General features: G+C 40.4%; 1 protein-coding gene across 6 annotated transcripts in view; it reads right to left on the bottom strand.

The window, feature by feature from the left end:
* MYBPC1 (myosin binding protein C1) overlaps positions 1–23,485 on the bottom strand; it is a 165,506-nt gene that overhangs the window by 53,022 nt on the left and 88,999 nt on the right. For all 6 annotated transcript variants that reach the window (XM_061638845.1, XM_061638844.1, XM_061638847.1 and 3 more), the window contains 7 exons: positions 22,811–22,915; positions 21,061–21,249; positions 18,920–19,054; positions 14,070–14,180; positions 10,087–10,197; positions 6,097–6,207; positions 2,105–2,215 (listed from right to left, as the gene is read on the bottom strand). In XM_061638845.1, the coding sequence (XP_061494829.1) occupies positions 2,105–2,215; positions 6,097–6,207; positions 10,087–10,197; positions 14,070–14,180; positions 18,920–19,054; positions 21,061–21,249; positions 22,811–22,915 (873 nt within the window). The remainder of the gene's footprint in view (positions 1–2,104; positions 2,216–6,096; positions 6,208–10,086; positions 10,198–14,069; positions 14,181–18,919; positions 19,055–21,060; positions 21,250–22,810; positions 22,916–23,485) is intronic.

Raw genomic sequence — 23,485 nt, 5'->3', positions numbered from 1 at the left:
CTTTCCCTCAACTGTGTCTGTCACTCCTTGGCAAGCCACATTGTGCCCCATTTACTTCCTCTGGAAATGGATACTTTCTAAATCTTCTGCCTGGACTTCCTGCACCATGAACTTCTATATGCTGTCCATACCAATAATACAGCTAAAATTAGACTTGTGGCTGACAAGATTACCCTCATATTCTTAGATATTTCCTATATGAACTGTTATCCAGACATCACAAAATGCGGGGGGGGATACTTCCCCCATGGGGAGGTTTTGAACTCCACTCAGTGTCCCACTTCCTTACCCATTCTAGGTGATGCCAACATCCATTGTTCTTGGCCTTAGATCAGTTGCTGTTTCAACTTATATCAAGGCTCACGTGGGAACAATTGCTGTTTTTGAAATCTGATTGACATGCACACACTGAAAATCTTCATTATATAATCAGGCTGGCTTCAACATGAGAAATGCCCCAAATGCACATGTAGCCAGATACAGGTTGCAATAATGATAAATAATATTCAAGTGTGGCAGCACAGCAAAGCAGGCATGATGGCTCAGTCACCAGCTTAGCTTGTCCATCAGTACACAAAACTAAAGTTTGGGGAAATATCCTGACACACCAAAATTTAGAAGGACAAGCCCAAACGTTGTGCTGACCTCACCACATAAGAAATTACAGTGGGAATAAGAATTAGCATGGGCTTTTCCTATTTTTCCACTGTTTCCTTTTTCTCTCTCCTCTCCCTTGCCTTCCTTCACTTCATGAGTAGAGGAGCTGAGCATTGCTACTGAAGGCACACACGGCATCGATGTTTCAATGTAATACATACTGCACAGGTTTTCCAGGATTATGAGCCATTGGTCTGGAATGCCCATTCAAAATGCAAGACCGATAGTATGAAGGATTCAGAGCTCTGTGGATTCTTCAATACACACAAAAACCTCCAAACAAGCACATGCCTCTCTATTCACTTCAATGTCAAAGACACTTCTATGCAAACAACTATGCATATATGCATGGAGCTGTCGCTGAAATCACAATGAATGGGGAAAATGTCTGCAGCTCCATGTACATATCAGAGCTCCACACATACAAGGAGCCTCTGGATTGGGGCTATCGCCTTTATCTGGATAATACCCAAAATCTCCAGCTTAATTCTTAGAACTTTGGAGAGGGAAAAAACTAACCATCGACCATCTAGCTCTTTTGAAATAAACACAGAAATCATAAACAGCTTCGGACACCAATAACTATCTTAATCTGTAAATTATTGAATATGTTCCTTAGGGGAAAAATGATTAAAAAAGAGAGAAAGAACAATCTGGTTAGTTTCACATAAGAAACTAACCACGTTCGTTCTTTTTTAAAAAAAACTTCTTCAGTATTCTTGGAGGGGAGAGCCCATGAAGGTGGATTGTTCAATTTGGGAATATACTGCTTGGGTTCCTATCCTACTTCAGGCATAAGCAAGGCACTCTTTCCTAGCTGCAGCTTGCCGTAGGCGAGATAATAACAATGATTTGCCTCACAGGGCTGTTATGATTATTAGCAAAATAATACGTGAAAAGCACTTTACAGGTTAAATTTGCTATAGAGAGAGTACAATAATAGGGGTTATTTTCCCAAATCTCCCAAACACTTTTGTATCTTTGCAGGAGTATGTAACTTCACTGTCATACTATTGGTGGGGGGAATCAATTTCAGTGTGAATGCTTAAATATCTTCATTGCATACTTTACCTTCCAGGTCATAGGTTGCCTCCAGAAATTCACCATCATATACTTCTGCTGATATACCTTATGAGAGTCCATCATTACAATTAATTCAGGCCACCCATTTTCACACAGGCGAGATATGAGTCAGTAGATAGTAATCCCTGTTAGTACGTATACAGAGATATGCACTGCACCTTGAAGAGGAGCTTTGGGATGAGCAGGTAGTTGGCTGGATAATAAAATCAACCTTGTGTGTGAGAGAGACTCCTACGTATGGCAAACCATTGTTTGCCCATTTCCTCCACTTTGTTTCCAGCAGATTGAGGTTCCAACCATAGATCAAAGGGAAACAAAACAATCAAAAAGGAAAAGGGGGGGAACAATGCTGTTGAAAACTCACAGGGTTTTGCTGTCTTCTCTTCAGTCTTGATCAGGCCCCCATCTGTCGCCTCTCTATTATTTTGCTCTGTACCACTGCTTCCCTTGCCCTCTGTTTTGGGCACCTGAGCACCTAAATGATTTGGAAAGCACATATGGGAATTTACAGTCGTAGGCAGAAGAGCCTTTTAGACTGGTATATGTGAGCATCCAGAGAGAAAAGCAGAGGAAGATGAGGTTTGGAGAAGGAAAGGAGCAGATAGGCAGTAGAAATCCATTGAGTAAAAGAGAAGATTTCAGCAGGAAGAGAAGATGAAAGCATAGGCAAGAATAAGAAAGAGGACAGGAAAAGACATAGAAAAAGAACAATGGTGTGTAGAGGGATTTGTTGTTGGCATAAGGTGACCTGCAGGACTGCTGCCACAACAATGGTTGCAGTCCACTGAATGACCTCAGTCTCTCTCAATATTGCCTGTCAAAGAGTTTGCATTCAAGTGTTTTCTCCCCTTTGGTGGTTCATATTGGAACCCCGTAGCGCATAGCATATGTGGTTCATCGGATAACGGCCAATGATTAAAAATCTGTTTGAGGATTGGTATATCCGGCTAAGTGGACCTAATGACAAAAGTGTTCAGGTTTTATAATCTGTCATGATTTTGAACAATTAAATGGGCAGGAAGCAGTCAATTAGAATTGGGGAGAAGTGATGTTTTAGGATCGGCAACCGGCAGCACGGCTGCAATGATTTCAACAGGTTTCATTCTATTAAGAACCTGATTCTGAATCTCCTGTGAATACATGCATCCAGGTCCAGGACACAGCTTGGGAAGAATAAAGGGTTTGGAGTTCAAACTTTACTTGAGGTCATTTAGCTATCTGAGAAGGCACCTGAGGTTGTTTCAGAGCTTGCTCATTTGTGACAAACCTTTAAGTATAGCTTACTACACTGGATCAAATTCAGGTGACTCTGCAATGCCGTTTTTTACCGGTGATGTTTTTATTGGCCCCAGAGAAAAGGAAATACAAAATAAGTATGGGGATCTTGTTTTGCAAGATTTTTCTTCCAGATGAAGATTTCAGTCTAACTTGCATACTTGTGCACTCACAGAAATAAATATATAAAAATATCACCTTGCATATTTTGCATTTTCAATGTTATTCTGAGATAATAAAGAGAACGGGGAGCCTTTAATTATCCAGATGCTTACTCCTTTATTTTCAGTCTCCCAAACCTCCAGATTCAGTTCTTGATAGTGCAGATGAATGACTGAATGAGTTAAAAGGAGCATAATATCTGATCCTGTCACTAAGTCTGTGAGGGATGCTTGATCCTTTAAATCTGTGTATATGTATTTGAAATGTAATATTAGTTTCACTGAAAGCTGAAAATCTCCTCTATTAACTTTAAAGAAGCCATGACATTATTCCCCCAAAGTCACCCTCCATTATTATTGTAAAGTTTGTCCATGATTAAAGCAGCCATAACAATGCCGCATTCTAGGGCAATTAACATGGGACAGAGAAAAATAGAGAAGGAAAAGAGAGAATAATTGATAGAATAAGTAAAAGAAGAAAGACAGAGCTGAAGAAAGTGACAGCCGAAAGATTGACAGTCAAAGAAAGTATACCTGGAGATCCCGGTGAAATATTAAAGATTGTAGAAAAATTAGTGGAAGGAAAGGTACTGGAAAAAAGATGAAGAACAGAGAAATTCAGGTATTGAAAGAAATATGAAAGGAAACAAGGAAGAGCAAGAGATACAGCAGTAAACATCAAGCATTTTTTTGCATTTTGAAAAGGAGGTTTGTTCCAAAGTGTTAACAATATATACTGGATGTAATGTATATGCAATATGTAATGGAGGCCACTCACATAGCACAGGGGGGCAAAGTAGAAATGGGGGACCATTCACTTTCCCTCAACTGTGTCTGTCACTCCTTGGCAAGCCACATTGTGCCCCATTTACTTCCTCTGGAAATGGATACTTTCTAAATCTTCTGCCTGGACTTCCTGCACCATGAACTTCTATATGCTGTCCATACCAATAATACAGCTAAAATTAGACTTGTGGCTGACAAGATTACCCTCATATTCTTAGATATTTCCTATATGAACTGTTATCCAGACATCACAAAATGCGGGGGGGGGATACTTCCCCCATGGGGAAGTTTTGAACTCCACTCAGTGTCCCACTTCCTTACCCATTCTAGGTGATGCCAACATCCATTGTTCTTGGCCTTAGATCAGTTGCTGTTTCAACTTATATCAAGGCTCACGTGGGAACAATTGCTGTTTTTGAAATCTGATTGACATGCACACACTGAAAATCTTCATTATATAATCAGGCTGGCTTCAACATGAGAAATGCCCCAAATGCACATGTAGCCAGATACAGGTTGCAATAATGATAAATAATATTCAAGTGTGGCAGCACAGCAAAGCAGGCATGATGGCTCAGTCACCAGCTTAGCTTGTCCATCAGTACACAAAACTAAAGTTTGGGGAAATATCTTGACACACCAAAATTTAGAAGGACAAGCCCAAACGTTGTGCTGACCTCACCACATAAGAAATTACAGTGGGGATAAGAATTAGCATGGGCTTTTCCTATTTTTCCACTGTTTCCTTTTTCTCTCTCCTCTCCCTTGCCTTCCTTCACTTCATGACTAGAAGAGCTGAGCATTGCTACTGAAGGCACACACGGCATCGATGTTTCAATGTAATACATACTGCACAGGTTTTCCAGGATTATGAGCCATTGGTCTGGAATGCCCATTCAAAATGCAAGACCGATAGTATGAAGGATTCAGAGCTCTGTGGATTCTTCAATACACACAAAAACCTCCAAACAAGCACATGCCTCTCTATTCACTTCAATGTCAAAGACACTTCTATGCAAACAACTATGCATATATGCATGGAGCTGTCGCTGAAATCACAATGAATGGGGAAAATGTCTGCAGCTCCATGTACATATCAGAGCTCCACACATACAAGGAGCCTCTGGATTGGGGCTATGGCCTTTATCTGGATAATATCCAAAATCTCCAGCTTAATTCTTAGAACTTTGGAGAGGGAAAAAACTAACCATCGACCATCTAGCTCTTTTGAAATAAACACAGAAATCATAAACAGCTTCGGACACCAATAACTATCTTAATCTGTAAATTATTGAATATGTTCCTTAGGGGAAAAATGATTAAAAAAGAGAGAAAGAACAATCTGGTTAGTTTCACATAAGAAACTAACCACGTTCGTTCTTTCTTTAAAAAAACTTCTTCAGTATTCTTGGAGGGGAGAGCCCATGAAGGTGGATCGTTGGATTTGGGAATATACTGCTTGGGTTCCTATCCTACTTCAGGCATAAGCAAGGCACTCTTTCCTAGCTGCAGCTTGCCGTAGGCGAGATAATAACAATGATTTGCCTCACAGGGCTGTTATGATTATTAGCAAAATAATACGTGAAAAGCACTTTACAGGTTAAATTTGCTATAGAGAGAGTACAATAATAGGGGTTATTTTCCCAAATCTCCCAAACACTTTTGTATCTTTGCAGGAGTATGTAACTTCACTGTCATACTATTGGTGGGGGGAATCAATTTCAGTGTGAATGCTTAAATATCTTCATTACATACTTTACCTTCCAGGTCATAGGTTGCCTCCAGAAATTCACCATCATATACTTCTGCTGATATACCTTATGAGAGTCCATCATTACAATTAATTCAGGCCACCCATTTTCACACAGGCGAGATATGAGTCAGTAGATAGTAATCCCTGTTAGTACGTATACAGAGATATGCACTGCACCTTGAAGAGGAGCTTTGGGATGAGCAGGTAGTTGGCTGGATAATAAAATCAATCGTGTGTGAGAGAGACTCCTACGTATGGCAAACCATTGTTTGCCCATTTCCTCCACTTTGTTTCCAGCAGATTGAGGTTCCAACCATAGATCAAAGGGAAACAAAACAATCAAAAAGGAAAAGGGGGGGAACAATGCTGTTGAAAACTCACAGGGTTTTGCTGTCTTCTCTTCAGTCTTGATCAGGCCCCCATCTGTCGCCTCTCTATTATTTTGCTCTGTACCACTGCTTCCCTTGCCCTCTGTTGTGGGCTCCTGAGCACCTAAATGATTTGGAAAGCACATATGGGAATTTACAGTCGTAGGCAGAAGAGCCTTTTAGACTGGTATATGTGAGCATCCAGAGAGAAAAGCAGAGAAAGATGAGGTTTGGAGAAGGAAAGGAGCAGATAGGCAGGAGAAATCCATTGAGTAAAAGAGAAGATTTCAGCAGGAAGAGATGAAAGCATAGACAAGAATAAGAAAGAGGACAGGAAAAGACATAGAAAAAGAACAATGGTGTGTAGAGGGATTTGTTGTTGGCATAAGGTGACCTGCAGGACTGCTGCCACAACGATGGTTGCAGTGCACTGAATGACCTCAGTCTCTCTCAATATTGCCTGTCAAAGAGTTTGCATTCAAGTGTTTTCTCCCCTTTGGTGGTTCATATTGGAACCCCGTAGCGCATAGCATATGTGGTTCATCGGATAACGGCCAATGATTAAAAATCTGTTTGAGGATTGGTGTATCCAGCTAAGTGGACCTAATGACAAAAGTGTTCAGGTTTTATAACCTGTCATGATTTTGAACAATTAAATGGGCAGGAAGCAGTCAATTAGAATTGGGGAGAAGTGGTGTTTTAGGATCAGCAACCGGCAGCACGGCTGCAATGATTTCAACAGGTTTCATTCTATTAAGAACCTGATTCTGAATCTCCTGTGAATACATGCATCCAGGTCCAGGACACAGCTTGGGAAAAATAAAGGGTTTGGAGTTCAAACTTTACTAGAGGTCATTTAGCTACAACCTGAGGTTGTTTCAGAGCTTGCTCATTTGAGACAAACCTTTAAGTATTGCTTACTACACTGGATCAAATTCAGGTGACTCTGCAACGCCGTTTTTTACTGGTGATGTTTTTATTGGCCCCAGAGAAAAGGAAATACAAAATAAGTATGGGGATCTTGTTTTGCAAGATTTTTCTTCCAGATGAAGATTTCAGTCTAATTTGCATACTTGTGCTCTCACAGAAATAAGTATATAAAAAAATCACCTTGCATATTTTGCATTTTCAATGTTATTCTGAGATAATAAAGAGAACGGGGAGCCTTTAATTATCCAGATGCTTACTCCTTTATTTTCAGTCTCCCAAACCTCCAGATTCAGTTCTTGATAGTGCAGATGAATGATTGAATGAGTTAAAAGGAGCATAATATCTGATCCTGTCACTTAGTCCATAAGAGATGCTTGATCCTTTAAATGTATGCATATATATGTATTTGAAATGTAATAGTAGTTTCACTGAAAGCTGAAAATCTCCTCTATTAACTTTAAAGAAGGCATGACATTATTTCCCCAAGGTCACCCTCCGTTATTATTGTAAAATATGTCCGTGATTAAAGCAGCCATAACAATGCCGCATTCTAGGGCAATAAATATGGGACAGAGAAAAATAGAGAAGGAAAAGAGAGAATAATTGATAGAATAAGTAAAAGAAGAAAGACAGAGCTGAAAAAAATGACAGCCGAAAGATTGACAGTCAAAGAAAGTATACCTGGAGATCCAGGTGAAATATTAAAGATTGTAGAAAAATTAGTGGAAGGAAAGGTACTGGAAAAAAGGTGAAGAACAGAGAAATTCAGGTATTGAAAAAAATATGAAAGGAAACAAGGAAGAGCGAGAGATACAGCAGTAAACATCAAGCATTTTTTTGCATTTTGAAAAGGAGGTTTGTTCCAAAGTGTTAACAATATATACTGGATGTAATGTATATGCAATATGTAATGGAGGCCACTCACATAGCACAGGGTGGCAAAGTAGAAATGGGGGACCATTCACTTTCCCTCAACTGTGTCTGTCACTCCTTGGCAAGCCACATTGTGCCCCATTTACTTCCTCTGGAAATGGATACTTTCTAAATCTTCTGCCTGGACTTCCTGCACCATGAACTTCTATATGCTGTCCATACCAATAATACAGCTAAAATTAGACTTGTGGCTGACAAGATTACCCTCATATTCTTAGATATTTCCTAAATGAACTGTTATCCAGACATCACAAAATGTGGAGGGGGGATACTTCCCCCATGGGGAAGTTTTGAACTGCACTCAGTGTCCCACTTCCTTACCCATCCTAGGTGACGACAGCATCCATTGTTCTTGGCCTTAGATCAGTTGCTGTTTCAACTTATATCGAGGCTCACGTGGGAACAATTGCTGTTTTTGAGATCTGATTGACATGCACAGACTGAAAATCTTCATTATATAATCAGGCTGGCTTCAACATGAGAAATGCCCCAAATTACATTACTACTATAATGCGCTCTACGTGGGGTTACCCTTGAAAACGGTCCGGAAATTACAACTGATACAAAATGCGGCGGCTCGACTACTTACAAATAGTCGCCGCCGAGATCACATCACACCAGTGTTGTTCGATCTACACTGGCTACCAGTTGTTTTGCGAGCCCAATTCAAGGTGTTGGTATTGACCTTTAAATCCCTACACGGTTCCGGCCCAGTTTATCTTACGGAGCGCCTTCAACGCCACCAATTATGCCACCCGACAAGATCGGCCGCACAGGGCCTTCTCTCAATCCCGCCAACAAAAACAGCCAGATTGGCGGGTACAAGAGAGAGGGCATTCTCAGTGGCGGCCCCAACTCTTTGGAACTCCCTCCCACAAGATCTCCGGCACGCCTCTTCCCTAAATGTGTTTCGGAAAGCCTTAAAGACCTGGCTCTTTCAGCAGGCCTTCGGGGTATCCGGGGAGGGTTAATTGTTATAACTGAAATGCCTCCTGCCCAGTTTTAATACTGTTGCTGTAGATGTGTTGTTTTTATATTGTATTATTGTATTTTATCAATTGTATTTTAACTATTTTGTAAGTCGCCTAGAGTGGCCATTGGCCAGATAGGCGACGAAGAAATTAAATTTATTATTATTTATTATAAATGCACATGTAGCCAGATACAGGTTGCAATAATGATAAATAATATTCAAGTGTGGCAGCACAGCAAAGCAGGCATGATGGCTTAGCTTGTCCATCAGTACATAAAAATAAAGTTTGGAGAAATATCTTGACACACCAAAATTTAGAAGGACAAGCCCAAACGTTGTGCTGACCTCACCACATAAGAAATTACAGTGGGAATAAGAATTAGCATGGGCTTTTCCTATTTTTCCACTGTTTCCTTTTTGTCTCTCCTCTCCTCTGCCTTCCCAGATTTCATGAGTAGAGGAGCTGAGCATTGCTACTGAAGGCACACACGGCATCGATGTTTCAATGTAATACATACTGCACAGGTTTTCCAGGATTATGAGCCATTGGTCTGGAATGCCCATTCAAAATGCAAGACCGATAGTATGAAGGATTCAGAGCTCTGTGGATTCTTCAATACACACAAAAACCTCCAAACAAGCACATGCCTCTCTATTCACTTCAATGTCAAAGACACTTCTATGCAAACAACTATGCATATATGCATGGAGCAGGAGTATGTAACTTCACTGTTATACTATTGGTGGGGGGAATCAATTTCAGTGTGAATGCTTAAATATCTTCATTGCATACTTTACCTTCCAGGTCATAGGTTGCCTCCAGAAATTCACCATCATATACTTCTGCTGATATACCTTATGAGAGTCCATCATTACAATTAATTCAGGCCACCCATTTTCACACAGGCGAGATATGAGTCAGTAGATAGTAATCCCTGTTAGTAAGTATACAGAGATATGCACTGCACCTTGAAGAGGAGCTTTGGGATGATCAAGTGGTTGGCTGGATAATAAAATCAATCTTGTGTGTGAGAGAGACTCCTACGTATGGCAAACCATTGTTTGCCTGTTTCCTCCACTTTGTTTCCAGCAGATTGAGGTTCCAACCATAGATCAAAGGGAAACAAAACAATCAAAAAGGAAAATACAATGCTGTTGAAAACTCACAGGGTTTTGCTGTCTTCTCTTCAGTCTTGATCAAGCCCCCATCTGTCGCCTCTCTATTATTTTGCTCTGTACCACTGCTTCCCTTGCCCTCTGTTGTGGGCTCCTGAGCACCTAAATGATTTGGAAAGCACATATGGGAATTTACAGTCGTAGGCAGAAGAGCCTTTTAGACTGGTATATGTGAGCATCCAGAGAGAAAAGCAGAGGAAGATGAGGTTTGGAGAAGAAAAGGAGCAGATGCGCAGGAGAAATCCATTGAGTAAAAGAGAAGATTTCAGCAGGAAGAGAAGATGAAAGCATAGACAAGAATAAGAAAGAGGACAGGAAAAGACATAGAAAAAGAACAATGGTGTGTAGAGGGATTTGTTGTTGGCATAAGGTGACCGGCAGGACTGCTGCCACAATGATGGTTGCAGTCCACTGAATGACCTCAGTCTCTCTAAATATTGCCTGTCAAAGAGTTTGCATTCAAGTGTTTACTCCCCTTTGGTGGTTCATATTGGAACCCCGTAGCGCATAGCATATGTGGTTCATTGGATAACGGCCAATGATTAAAAATCTGTTTGAGGATTGGTGTATCCGGCTAAGTGGACCTAATGACAAAAGTGTTCAGGTTTTATAACCTGTCATGATTTTGAACAATAAAATGGGCAGGAAGCAGTCAATTAGAATTGGGGAGAAGTGGTGTTTTAGGATCGGCAACTGGCAGCACGGCTGATTTCAACAGGTTTCATTCTATTAAGAACCTGATTCTGAATGTCCTGTGAATACATGCATCCAGGTCCAGGACACAGCTTGGGAAGAATAAAGGGTTTGGAGTTCAAATTTTACTTGAGGTCATTTAGCTATTTGAGAAGGCACCTGAGGTTGTTTCAGAGCTTGCTCATTTGTGACAAACCTTTAAGTATTGCTTACTACACTGGATCAAATTCAGGTGACTCTGCAACGCCGTTTTTTTACCGGTGATGTTTTTATTGGCCCCAGAGAAAAGGAAATACAAAACAAGTATGGGGATCTCATTTTGCAAGATGTTTCTTCCAGTTGAAGATTTCAGTCTAACTTGCATACTGGTGCTCTCACAGAAATAAGTATATAAAAAAATCACCTTGCATATTTTGCATTTTCAATGTTATTCTGAGATAATAAAGAGAACGGAGAGCCTTTAATTATCCAGATGCTTACTCCTTTATTTTCAGTCTCCCAAACCTCCAGATTCAGTTCTTGATAGTGCAGATGAATGACTGAATGAGTTAAAAGGAGCATAATATCTGATCCTGTCACTTAGTCCATAAGAGATGCTTGATCCTTTAAATGTATGCATATATATGTATTTGAAACGTAATAGTAGTTTCACTGAAAGCTGAAAATCTCCTCTATTAACTTTAAAGAAGGCATGACATTATTCCCCCAAGGTCACCCTCCATTATTATTGTAAAATATGTCCGTGATTAAAGCAGCCATAACAATGCCCCATTCTAGGGCAATAAACATAGGACAGAGAAAAATAGAGAAGGAAAAGAGAGAATAATTGATAGAATAAGTAAAAGAAGAAAGACAGAGCTGAAAAAAATGACAGCCGAAAGATTGACAGTCAAAGAAAGTATACCTGGAGATCCCGGTGAAATATTAAAGATTGTAGAAAAATTAGTGGAAGGAAAGGTACTGGAAAAAAGATGAAGAACAGAGAAATTCAGGTATTGAAAAAAATATGAAAGGAAACAAGGAAGAGCGAGAGATACAGCAGTAAACATCAAGCATTTTTTTGCATTTTGAAAAGGAGGTTTGTTCCAAAGTGTTAACAATATATACTGGATGTAATGTATATGCAATATGTAATGGAGGCCACTCACATAGCACAGGGTGGCAAAGTAGAAATGGGGGACCATTCACTTCCCCTCAACTGTGTCTGTCACTCCTTGGCAAGCCACATTGTGCCCCATTTACTTCCTCTGGAAATGGATACTTTCTAAATCTTCTGCCTGGACTTCCTGCACCATGAACTTCTATATGCTGTCCATACCAATAATACAGCTAAAATTAGACTTGTGGCTGACAAGATTACCCTCATATTCTTAGATATTTCCTATACGAACTGTTATCCAGACATCACAAAATGCGGAGGGGGGATACTTCCCCCGTGGGGAAGTTTTGAACTCCACTCAGTGTCCCACTTCCTTACCCATTCTAGGTGACGACAGCATCCATTGTTCTTGGCCTTAGATCAGTTGCTGTTTCAACTTATATCAAGGCTCACGTGGGAACAATTGTTGTTTTTGAGATCTGATTGACATGCACACACTGAAAATCTTCATTATATAATCAGGCTGGCTTCAACATGAGAAATGCCCCAAATGCACATGTAGCCAGATACAGGTTGCAATAATGATAAATAATATTCAAGTGTGGCAGCACAGCAAAGCAGGCATGATGGCTCAGTCACCAGCTTAGCTTGTCCATCAGTACACAAAAATAAAGTTTGGAGAAATATCTTGACACACCAAAATTTAGAAGGACAAGCCCAAACGTTGTGCTGACCTCACCACATAAGAAATTACAGTGGGAATAAGAATTAGCATGGGCTTTTCCTATTTTTCCACTGTTTCCTTTTTCTCTCTCCTCTCCCTTGCCTTCCTTCACTTCATGACTAGAAGAGCTGAGCATTGCTACTGAAGGCACACACGGCATCGATGTTTCAATGTAATACATACTGCACAGGTTTTCCAGGATTATGAGCCATTGGTCTGGAATGCCCATTCAAAATGCAAGACCGATATTATGAAGGATTCAGAGCTCTGTGGATTCTTCAATACACACAAAAACCTCCAAACAAGCACATGCCTCTCTATTCACTTCAATGTCAAAGACACTTCTATGCAAATAACTATGCATATAAGCATGGAGCTGTCGCTGAAATGACAATGAATGGGGAAAATGTCTGCAGTTCCATGTACATATCAGAGCTCCACACATACAAGGAGCCTCTGGATTGGGGCTATGGCCTTTATCTGGATAATATCCAAAATCTCCAGCTTAATTCTTAGAACTTTGGAGAGGGAAAAAACTAACCATCGACCATCTAGCTCTTTTGAAATAAACACAGAAATCATAAACAGCTTCGGACACCAATAACTATCTTAAACTGTAAATTATTGAATAGGTTGCTTAGAAAGAATGTTTTTTTAAAAAACCCAGAAAGAACAATCTGGTTAGTTTCACATAAGAAACTAACCACGTTAAACTCGTTCTTCAGTATTCTTGGGGGGAGGCCCATTAAAGGTGAATCACTGGATTTGAGAATATACTGCTTGGGTTCCTATCCTACTTCAGGCATAAGCAAGGCACTCTTTCCTAGCTGCAGCTTGCTGTATGTGAGATAATAACAATGATCTACCTTACAGGGCTGTTATGAGGATTAGCAAAATAATACGTGAAAAGCACTTTACAGGTTAAATTTGCTATAGAGAGAGTACAATAATAGGGGTCATTTCCCCAAATCTCCCAAACACTTTTGTATCTTTGCAGGAGTATGTAACGTCACTGTTATACTATTGGTGGGGGGAATCAATTTCAGTGTGAATGCTTAAATATCTTCATTGCATACTTTACCTTCCAGGTCATAGGTTGCCTCCAGAAATTCACCATCATATACTTCTGCTGATATACCTTATGAGAGTCCATCATTACAATTAATTCAGGACACCCACTTTCACACAGGCGAGATATGAGTCAGTAGATAGTAATCCCTGTTAGTAAGTATACAGAGATACGCACTGCACCTTGAAGAGGAGCTTTGGGATGATCAAGTAGTTGGCTAGATAATAAAATCAATCTTGTGTGTGAGAGAGACACCTACACGTCGCAAACCATTGTCTGCCTGTTTCCTCCACTTTGTTTCCAGCAGATTGAGGTTCCAGCCATAGATCAAAGGGAAACAAAACAATCAAAAAGGAAAAGGGGGGGGAACAATGCTGTTGAAAACTCACAGGGTTTTGCTGTCTTCTCTTCAGTCTTGATCAGGCCCCCATCTGTTGCTTCTCTATTATTTTGCTCTGTACCACTGCTTCCCTTGCCCTCTGTTGTGGGCTCCTGAGCACCTAAATGATTTGGAAAGCACATATGGGAATTTACAGTTGTAGGCAGAAGAACCTGGTATATGAGAGCATCCAGAGAGAAAAGCTAAGTAAGATGAGGTTTGGAGAAGAAAAGGAGCAGATAGGCAGGAGAAATCCATTGAGTAAATGAGAAGATTTCAGCAGGAAGAGAAGATGAAAGCACAGACAAGAATAAAAAAGAGGACAGTAAAAGACATAGAAAAAGAACAATGGTGTGTAGAGGGATTTGTTGTTGGTATAAGGTGACCTGGAGGACTGCTGCCACAACGATGGTTGCAGTCCACTGAATGACCTCAGTCTCTCTCAATATCGCCTGTCAAAGAGTTTGCATTCAAGTGTTTTCTCCCCTTTGGTGGTTCATATTGGAACCCCGTAGCGCATAGCATATGTGGTTCATCGGATAACGGCCAATGATTAAAAATCTGTTTGAGGATTGGTGTATCCGGCTAAGTGGACCTAATGACAAAAGTGTTCAGGTTTTATAACCTGTCATGATTTTGAACAATTAAATGGGCAGGAAGCAGTCAATTAGAATTGGGGAGAAGTGGTGTTTTAGGATCGGCAACCGGCAGCACGGCTGCAATGATTTCAACAGGTTTCATTCTATTAAGAACCTGATTCTGAATCTCCTGTGAATACATGCATCCAGGTCCAGGACACAGCTTGGGAAGAATAAAGGGTTTGGAGTTCAAACTTTACTTGAGGTCATTTAGCTATTTGAGAAGGCACCTGAGGTTGTTTCAGAGCTTGCTCATTTGAGATAAACTTTTAAGTATTGCTTACTACATTGGATCAAATTCAGGTGACTCTGCAGTGCCATATTCTGGTGGTGATGTTTTTGTTATGTTGGCCCCAGAGAAAAGGAAATACAAGACAAGTATGGGGATCTCTTTTATGCAAGATGTTTCTTCCAGATGAAGATTTCAGTCTAATTTGCATACTTGTGCTCTCACAGAGATAAGTATAAAAAGCAATCATGTTACATATTTTGCATTTTCAATGTTATTCTGAGATAATAAAGAGAACGGGGAGCCTTTAATTATCCAGGTGCTTATTCTTTTATTTTCAGTTCCCAAAACCTCCAGATTCAGTTCTTGATAGTGCAGATGAATGACTGAATGAGTTAAGAGGAGCATAATATCTGATCCTGTCACTAAGTCTATGAAGGATGCTTGATCCTTTAAATCTATGTATATGTATTTGAAATGTAATATTAGTTTCACTGAAAGCTGAAAATCTCCTCTATTCTTTAAAGAAGCCATGGCATTATTTCCCCAAAGTCACCCTCCATTATTATTGTAAAATTTGTCCGTGATTAAAGCAGCCATAACAATGCCCCATTCAATCGTAATAGACATGGAACAGAGAAAAACAGAGAAGGAAAAGAGAGAATAATTGATAGAATAAGTAAAAGAAGAAAGACAGAGATGAAAAAAGTGACAGCTGAAAGATTGACAGTCAAAGAAAGTATACCTGGAGATCCAGGTGAAATATTAAAGATTGTAGAAAAATTAGTTGAAGGAAAGGTACTGGAAGAAAATATGAAAAACAGAGAAATTCAGGTATTGGAAGAAATATGAAAGGAAACAAGGAAGAGCAAGAGATACAGCAGTAAACATCAAGTATTGTTTTGCATTTTCAAACAAAGATTTGTTCCAAAGTGCTAACAATATATACATGAGTGGTATTCACTCTACTTCACTAATGATGCCCCACTCGCCGCACAGCTGACGGGCAGGGCATAATTGCAGATGGGGGCAAAGCTGCCGCCTCCATCTTTAAGTGAGGCAAAAGTCACGCATCACACCTATGACACGAGCGCGACTTGGCTGAAGGGAGGGGCGAGGCTTGAGGGCTTATTTAAACCCAGCTGCCCCTCCTATCTTCCTCTTTGGAATTGCAACGCCCACCCCACCCTCCCTCTTTTATGGTGTGCATATGGGTCGCTTCAGGGGAGAGTAGGAATTTTTATCCTGCCCACCCTCATTGGTGGGCAGGTTTTTCGCCTGCTCCACACTATGGGAGGGTGAGGGAATCAGCTTAGGGGGCATTGTTATTAATAGGTGGTTTCACTGATTTGGCACAATTGATATATTGAAGGCTAATGCCCTATGGGGCAGTTTTGTTATAGCACTGGTGCGGGAAGATGTGGGAAGGGAAATAGTTAAGGACAGCTAAGTGGCCCCCTTAGGCACCTTTGGAGGTGATTGGCGGTTCCGGAGGCCTGTCTGTCACGGCTTTGCGGCTCGAGGATAGGATATGGGCTGCCTCTGGGGCCAACTTATCTCATCTACCCAGGGGTTATTCAACCCCGGGTGGGGATAATGTGGGAAGGCTCCCCTACTCACCTACAAGGTATGGCTGAGGTAAAGGGTAAGCAGATGGGCTTGCCCTTGCCTCAGCAGGGGCTGGTCGCCCAAGAGCTGTATGGCAAGCTACTTGCTTATAGAGAGTCCCACACCTAGTTTTTTTCCCTCTGCAGGTCACTTTAAAATTGGGTTTGTATGCTGTAATTTAATAAAGTGGCCCTTGTTCAACCCAAGCTGATGTGTCAGTGTCTTATTTCACCCCTCAACTGCAATTGCTTTTTATCTAAGGTGTGCAACACCAAAATGGCAGACACAGCTGTCAGTTTGAGATATCATCTTAACGCTTTTAAGCCTATCTAAAAAGGAAAAAAGTAAAGGTTTTGCTCTATTCAACAGGTATACAAGGAAATTTTCTCTGCTGGACCCTGAAGCATCCCTGGAAAGATTTTCTACCTATTATTGCTATAGCATCCTCCCTGGAATTCCCTTCTATGATTGCTCCCTGTTAACTGGCTGCTGGCTAATTCACATAGTCCTGATTATTTACATCAGTCTTCACCAACTGGTACCCATCAGATGCTTTGGACTACAGTTCCCATCAGCCCCAGCCAGCACGGAGCTAAGCTGAACATTTGGCAAAATCAGTTTCCCGGCAAATTGAAATATGGCATTTCAAGAAAAGAGAAACTTCCATCAGGGTGATAGAAAACTAATTTATTCTTGCATTTTACCAAATGCATTTCAAGCAAATTACTTTTTTTCCTTTTCAGTCTGCAGAGGCCCCTGTGGTCAGTTCATGGCCAAACCATGGCTTAGCACAAGTGTGTGGGCTCCCAGAAAGGAGATAACAGCCACTCTACTCCTCTGGTCTGCTGTTGTGCTGCTGAAAGCCAAGCCAGGGCCCAGCTCAGCTTGATGTCTGAACCTGGGCTTGTAGCCTGCCCTACTCCAGAAAAAACATCAGCCGTAAAACAAGAACAAACCTTGATTACATGGCTACTCTAATGCATTGGGTAAACTTCAAAAAGAAATCAATTTTCTATAGCACCTGTCATTTTTTTTTCTCCTGGTGTTCTCCATTCCACCCTACCCTGTAAATTATGTTTCTCTTGTTTCTGAAAAGATCTAGCTGGTCTACTTAAATTTTGTTAAAATTTATCAAAAAAAATGTAAAAAAGGGAAATCTATTTTCCCATTTTCTTAAGTTTTCCACATTACAGATATTTGGCAGCAACATGGGAAGGGGTTTAATTCCATGTCAGTTAAAACCTTCTGCACAGCTATTTGTCTGTAAATGGTGTAGCTTAAAAACAAAAAGCTAGTCCAAGGTTCTGCTGAGCTATAGGATTGAACAATACACAACAGGATTTTTATTTTGCACATAGCCAGTGCAGGGACCCCAGTCCAGATCAGGACCCTGGCATGGGGAGATAGAAGGGCTTTAATTCTTTGCCCAACACTACACTTTTATCTGGAATGGGTTGCCCAGTGGGACCTTGGGAGCATTTAGGGTGGAGTAATCGAAATCAGGACTGCATCAGGGAGCAAAGGGTTAATGTCCTCTCCACTCCTACATCAGGGTGTGAAACCAGATCCGGGTGTGGGAAAGGTGCTGGCTATGTATGAAAAAAAAATCTTGCACTCAAGGGCAATGTTGTGTAGTTTGGCTGATAGTCAAAGAGTAGAATATATTAAAATATTTTAACACTCTTTAAGTACTTTGTTCAACAGGGAAATGTTGGCAGGCTGCTGCCAAGGCAAATGATAGCCACCCATAGATTAGAGTGTGAAACCCCTCACTTGAACCTTTAATTTCAAGGGCGTGAAGGCTTCCTGATAAATGCCCCAAATGCACATGTAGCCAGATACGGGTTGCAATAATAATAAATAAGATTCAAGTGTGGCAGCACAGCAGAGCAGGCGATGGCTCAGTCACCAGCTTAGCTTGTCCATCAGTATACAAAAATACTTTGACACACCAAAATTTAGAGTTGTGCTGACCTCACCACATAAGAAATTACAATGGGAATAAGAATCAGCATGGGGTTTTCATATTTTTGCACTAATTTTGCTTTTTCTCTCTCCTCTCCCCTGCCTTCATCACGAGTATAGCAACTGAGCATTGCTACTGAAGGCAGAAACGGCATTTCCATATCAATGCACTACATATCGCATAGGTTTTCCAGAATTATGAGCCATTGGTCTGGAATGCCAATTGAAAATGCAAGACCAATATTATTTATAACAAATAGAACTAACAAGTTAGAAGCTAGATAGGACAGAAAGACATCCTTTGCTTTGGAGAATCCTCACTTATAATATATTTGGTCTCAATGTAAGTGGAAGCAGCTCTCAAATATAAAAAGTAGGGCATATCTCACCTAACTGAAGCACAATTCAGTTGTCACTTACTTTCTTCAAAACAATACTCTATAACATAGCCGTCTAAACCTGCAGCTCCAATTTGGTCTGGTGGCCGCCATTTCATGGTAACCGTACTATCTGTTACAGAATCAACTGCCAAGCAGGTGGGCGGACTGGTGACAGCTGGAAACAATGAAAGAGAGAGTCTGAGTTAGAAATAGAACCTTAGTGCCTATCTGTTAAAGCTCTTTAATGTTTTGTTTTGGTCTTTTCCTTGTTCTCCTGATGCTGTTCTTTCTTTCATTTTATTTGGACGCTTCCTCTTGAGATTGGGAGCAGTTATTAATTAAAATAAATGCTGTTAGGATGTTTCTTAAAAAACAGGGTGGCAGAAACTGACCTTGACATATATCTGTTGGAAGATAAGCAACCTGGCTTTTACAAGGTCACCCCCCCACACACACACACACATAAAAAGGGATGGAAGGATCTGTCAATTTCCGTTCTTTCAGTTTCTCATTTTTCCAATCTTAAATCCAGTTCTTCACATTTCTGCAGCAATTTGTGAATTTTTTTTAAATCCTTATGAAAATTCTCAAGCATTCTAGTGTGAATTTCTCCTAATAAACACATTTTTGTACGCAGTTTTACTAATGTACACATTTTTGCAAGCAATTCCTCCAAGTATAATACATTTTTGTATGTCATTTTCACTCATATATTCATTTTTATGCACGTTTCCACCTAATATATGCGTTTTTGTAAACATTGGTTGGTTGGAGAATTGCACTGCAAAATTCGAATGAGTGTGAATTTCAAAGGATGACTGTATTTTGGTTTTCATACTGTTTCGGAAAGTGCAAACTTGAGAGACTCAGTTTGAAATGCAAAGTGAATTGATTTTCTCGCTCATCCATAACACACATATAAACAAGCAAAACAATGCACCAGGATGTCAATTTATAGAAGATGGCTGAACAGGTAGGTGAGGTCAGGGCAGTGGGTGGCAGTACTTGAATCTCCAACTTCCAGATCAAGATCCCTGAGGTCAGTGGCTTGAACTGGAGTGTAGGAAGCAAAAGATACTGCTCTGTTTAACAGACAAAGGCAGAAGGCCAGGCTCCTAGTATTTTATACCCGTTTTGACAAATCCAGAGGGTTTATACTCCACAAGGATGGAGGGGGTGATCTTACTTATTTATTTAGATTCTGCTTTATAGCCGTGGGAGTCTCTGCAAGTGGCTTACAAAAGACTCTCAGCATAAAATTCACACTAAGGACTGGTATAGGAACAGAAATTCAAATCACACTGTGTCTATAGGGAACAAGGATAATTCAGGCAGCATATCATTCCATTGCCGTTGTTCTTCCCTGGTGCCATACCAGGCAACAACTCCCACCAGAAACATCCTGAGGCAAAAGGGTGGGGCTGAGCAAACTGGAGTCTTCCTCAGCCCAAGACAGAAGCAAGGCCAAAATATGGACAGTTCATGGCAGCCTGCTAGATGAGGTCAGACTGAGCACCCCATGTTCCCTGTTCAGCTCCTGTAGTCCCTGGCAGTGGGCGTCTACAAAATCCGATTTTTAAGAACACCAAAAATTAAACATATTTGAAAATGGAGAAGCTGCAGTATAACAGGCAGCATATAAACATTTAAAATTTTAAAAATTGTTTTAAGCAGATTGCTGTTGGACAGGACATGGCAGCCTACAAAACATAGTCTTGGACATATACATATCTTTCCCAACCATAAATATTTGTTCATGAAAAAAAATTAATGTCACTGTAACCAATAGTGTATAATCATCAGTAACAATTATTATGAACAAGGAAATGATCTTTAGACCAGTCAGATCTACTGGTATATAATTCACTTCCTTTCAGTAATGGATATGCATGTCCAGAGCTTGGTGAATTGCATATTCCAGAGAAATAACGCAGTTCCTCCACCATCTTCCTCTTTCTCTGGAACTTGGATGCCCTCTGTGAAACTGTGTAAGATGACAGCTGTCTTTCTCCTCCGACTTCAGGTTTATGAATGTCTCTTGCATGAGGTGACAAATTCCCAGTATATTAAAATACTCTACTCGAATTCCCAGTATATTAAAATACTCTACTCGAAATAAAGATATTTCGATAGTTGGATTGTTTAATAACATATAGTGTATGTTGTATATTATCTACTCACCCAGAGGTACAAAAGGCTTTGAGGGCATGCTTGGTTTGGAAGCGCCTATGGCATTGACTGCAAACACGCGGACTTCATAGGCAACTCCTTCAATCATCTTTTTGGGTTCAAAAGTTGTTTCTTTAATAAGATCAAAGTTCAGCCTCATCCACCTGGAGCTTTGCTTCTTTTTCCTTTCAATGTAGTACCCTAAACAAATAAAACCATCCTCCTTATCATCATTTAATTACACAAAGGAAACGTACAGACTCATACAAACTTACACATTCTATTGTCAATTCACCCTATTAGAAAGTTAAGAGAAGGAATCGTGCAGATCAGTAAACATGTAATAAATTGAATATTGGCTGTTCTTGCTTCTGTTCATATCACACAGAGGAGTATTGTCTTGGGGGTTTGTGTGATGTTCTGTCATGAAACTTCTTGTATAATATCCATCACAGCCGTCCAAAAAAATCTATAAAATGTTTAATGTTAAACATCTATAAAAGGTTTAATTTTCTTACACCTCCAGCAATTCATATTGATTTTATAGATTTTGCTTAGCTTGGAAGGAGTTGGGTGCCACTGGCAAGCAAATCTGGGGGGGGGACGACTCTTTGTGGTTTGCACTTACCAGTAATGGCACTATTGTTTTAAACAGCCAAGCTGAATTATCTTAATCTATAGAGAGGTTATAAATTACCACGTCTTTGTCCAGCTTTCTTTTAAAGGTTGGATGTAGTTGATTAATAGAAGCATAAATATAATATCATTAGCTAATGACTCAGTACTTCTAAAATGAACAAGTGCAAACATCACAGAAATTCCTTGCTGGACCTGGTTAGCACAGTGGTAGCTGAATAAACACACACACATACACGAGAAAGCAAAACCTGTCAGTTACAACACTTCTGCTTATCCATGGAATGCCACATGCTTCTCTTCACAAGCTGCCTTGTATGGCCTAGATTACCTATATTTATACTCAAATTTATTTATTTATTTATTAAAAATATTTCTATCCCACCCTTCTACCCTATAATAGGGCACTCAGGGCAGCTTACAAAAATAAAATCAAACATGTACATAATAAAATTGTAAACAATAAAATCACAAAAACTTTAAAATACAATTAAAATACATAAAATGCAATATATACAATACAAAACACACCTCCAGGCTGCTTTATACATTTTTTCCCACCTACAGATAATTGTTCAAGTGTGGGTAGTACTAAATAATACAAAAAAATGTATGGCTGCTGCAGAAAGCTGCCACTCCATATCACTCCCTCCTCTCCAACCCTGGTGTCAACATGCAATATCCTCAGGCCCACTGCTAACACCTGCCCTTCAACACCACCCCTTAATTCTCCACCCCCAGTGTTCTAATCAGTGCCACGTAGCTGGGACTGGGAGCCACCATTTCAATTTTCCAGAATGCCCCTGCATGATGTTACCAGGAGCCTGTGATGCCATTTCCTCAAAACCACACCCACCTGCCCCATACCTGCCAGGCAGGTAGAGACATGGCTAGATCAGCTGCACAACCTATAGAGAACCCCTCCAGAAAGCAGCACTGAAGTCACCATCCATCAGCTGACCGAATTCCCATGGAATGTAAGTCTCCTTTGTTGGCCCTTTTTTCTTTTTTTAAGAGTCGGTGGCAGAATGCCCACTGTGGAGGCACCAGCTCAGAAGGTCCTGTTGAACTTGACAGGAATGCTACCAAACATCAAAATATCCATGTTGATGGTAGATCTGCTTACCTAAGAGAGGGGTTCCACCATCGTACGCTGGAGGTTCCCAGTTCATAATGCACCAGTCTTCTCCTACATCAACCACATTGGGTGCCACAGGTGGGTCAGGGATATCTGTTGCAAGCAAAAATATATTTCCATGGATTTTTCCCATACTAAACATGCTGATATTGCTGTGCACCAACCATTTATTTCTAAAACTGGAGCAAAAACTAGACTTTTAATAAACAAACTAAAAACAGATTTTATAGACATGAGCCAAGATTAAATCACTGCTCAACTACAAAGAAGTACATCTGGTGGTCTTGGAAACAATCATTAGCCCAATTTGCACATCATATTAAACCATCATCTAAAATAAACTATGGTTTAATGTGAATGAACAGCATGCTGGTGCAAGCTGCACAAATACTCCCCCAGTGCTTTCCCCCCACTCCTGCTTCACCACAGACTAAACAAGCAGGAGTATGGCTTGACATGTCATCTAAACCCAGGCTTGTGGTTTGGTTCCCCTAAACTGCTCATGGTTCATTTGAAGAAAAACAAACCATGAGCCCAGATCTGGGCAACATGTCAAACCATATTCTGGATTGTCCCTGGCACAGCAGCAGTGAGAGAGGAGCACCACAGAAACTTTTGAGCAGTGTCCACCAACATGCGGCTTTAAATGATGGTTTAATGTGA

This window comes from Rhineura floridana, chromosome 8, assembly GCF_030035675.1.
Source record: "Rhineura floridana isolate rRhiFlo1 chromosome 8, rRhiFlo1.hap2, whole genome shotgun sequence".
Taxonomy (NCBI): Eukaryota; Metazoa; Chordata; class Lepidosauria; order Squamata; family Rhineuridae; genus Rhineura; species Rhineura floridana.
This window is presented reverse-complemented; position numbering and strand designations above follow the sequence as displayed.